This window comes from Phytophthora parasitica, assembly GCF_000247585.1.
Source record: "Phytophthora parasitica INRA-310 unplaced genomic scaffold supercont2.239, whole genome shotgun sequence".
In the NCBI taxonomy this organism is placed as follows: Eukaryota; Oomycota; class Peronosporomycetes; order Peronosporales; family Peronosporaceae; genus Phytophthora; species Phytophthora nicotianae.
The window spans coordinates 12522-14396 of NW_008649225.1; the positions used below are offsets into that span (position 1 = coordinate 12522).

At 52.7% G+C, this 1875-nt stretch overlaps 2 protein-coding genes across 2 annotated transcripts; one reads left to right on the forward strand and one right to left on the reverse strand.

The window, feature by feature from the left end:
- Positions 1–37: 37 nt before the first annotated feature.
- Positions 38–378, forward strand: PPTG_24805 (hypothetical protein; the record flags this gene model as incomplete). The annotated part of the gene is made up of 2 exons (XM_008918601.1): positions 38–102; positions 162–378. 2 exons carry the CDS (start codon positions 38–40, stop codon positions 376–378), a joined length of 282 nt encoding a protein of 93 aa, XP_008916849.1.
- Positions 379–486: 108 nt separating this feature from the next.
- On the reverse strand, positions 487–1796 carry PPTG_19980 (hypothetical protein; the record flags this gene model as incomplete). Its single annotated transcript, XM_008918602.1, has 2 exons — positions 487–1210; positions 1293–1796. Coding segments are annotated over 2 exons (1122 nt in total), but the record flags the coding sequence as incomplete, so codon positions are not given.
- Positions 1797–1875: the final 79 nt, after the last annotated feature.

A 1875-nucleotide genomic window follows, 5' to 3' on the forward strand; every position in this document is an offset into this window, starting at 1 on the left:
GACCGGGACGCTCGCTACCCCATCGACCGGACGTCGGATGGACGTGTTGGGCTGGACTCTTGTCTCTCGTACGTATCCTATCGTTGCTGAGTTGTTGAAGTTGTAGTTTACCACGAAGATTATCTTTAGATCTGACGGAATTTTCATTTTTTGTTTTTCAGGTTGTTGATGACGTCGGAGAGAGATCCAATGACTGGTCAAGAACACGTGCTAGTGCAGCGTCTGAGCGTCAATCGCTACAACCTGCCACCCTCTTCTCCGAGACTGCACGACGAGATCCGGTCCACACTGCCCTGGTTTAACGGAGATTTGTTCATGGAAGTTATCTGTCGTCAACTGGAACACGGCAGCCCCGCACGAACCCTTCCGTCGTGCTAAAAAAAACCCTGTAGATTGTAGAAAAGATAGATGGTATTGTTGAAAGAAAGAAAAGCTGTGGCAATACGTGTACACTACTATCACAAAAAAAACCAAAAAAAAAAAAAAACTCGATAAATTATTTTGTCTATTTGCCACTACGTAAATTGTTTGGTATGTGCCTACCTGCGGGCAATTTATTCGACCTTACAAAAAAAATAAAACAAGGACGAGCTTAGATCTCGCTCGAGTCACTTGCACTGACGCCCTCCTTGATTGAACTGGTTTTCCTCTTTTTCGTGATCCGATCTTCGTCCGACTCGGTGTCTTCGACTTCCTCTTTGATCCTCGTCTTGCTCTCAGACTCTGATCGACCGCACTCACTCCCGTCGTTGCTCATGTTCATATACGCGTCACTGAGCATCGCCATGTGGAAGTCTCCATTAAAATACGACAGTAGCTTGTTGAGCTCCCGGTGGATCACAGGCGAGTTGGGCGGTAGATTGTAGCGATGCACGCGCAGTCGACGCATCAACACGATCGGCTGCTGCGTTTCCGGGTCCTTCACTCGCGCAATAGTGAGCACCGAGCAAATGTCGATACGAAGGCCCGACGTTGACGAGGCCGGCACCAATGGCACACCATCACTGCCGACTTGCACGTCCTGCACTGCTTTTCTTGCCGCGTCACTTGCTTCGTCGTCGTCTTCATCTACAAAGTCCGTCACAATGACGGCCAAGTCGTCACTAATCAGCTTGCCGGTCCACGCCCGGTTCGTGTGCGCGCCGCGCATCTCGCCGTCTTGACGCTCGACACGCGCGTAGTAGGTAGACGCCCCCATTTCCACCTCGTGCTGCATATATAACAGTAACAACAGTGAGCACACTGAGCATGTGGAAAACCCCCTAAGATGAAGGGAACAGTACCGTCGGTACCTTGACTTCAAGCAGGACGCCGAGACGGCGTTCGAGCTCGATCGAGGTATTCTTGAGATTGTCCACCAAAGTCTGGAAGATCCGCGGGATGTAGGCACTGGCTGGCACTTTGCACACGAAGATATTGGACACGAGTGTGCCGCAGATACTGCCGTCTTTATCCCTGTCGTTCCCACTTGGAGCACTCAGTGGTGCGGCGATGGTGGTTGCTGCTGTGCTGGTCCGCGAAAACGGCAGTACCGGCGACGTGAGTGGTACAAACTCGCGCGTGAAGTTCTCCACGAGCTCTGGAGCAAGTCGTATGCCCAGTTCGAAGCGTGCTTGGAGTTGTTCCTTGCGCCGGTCCGTGTCAGACCCGACCAGGTGCAGATAGCCGTGCATACGGTCAAACAGCTCTTGGCACAATGCAGAACGCGACCATAACGGCGCCTCTGTGAGCTTCTGCTGCAGCGCTGAGAAGTAGAGCTGCTGTTGAAGCAACTCGTCTTTGAGGCGCAGGTTGAGCTGTTCCACGCGACCAGTCACCGCCTTCTGCTTAGCCGCCGTACAGGCCGCCAGCAGTACGTCGCGTTCGGGTAGCGCC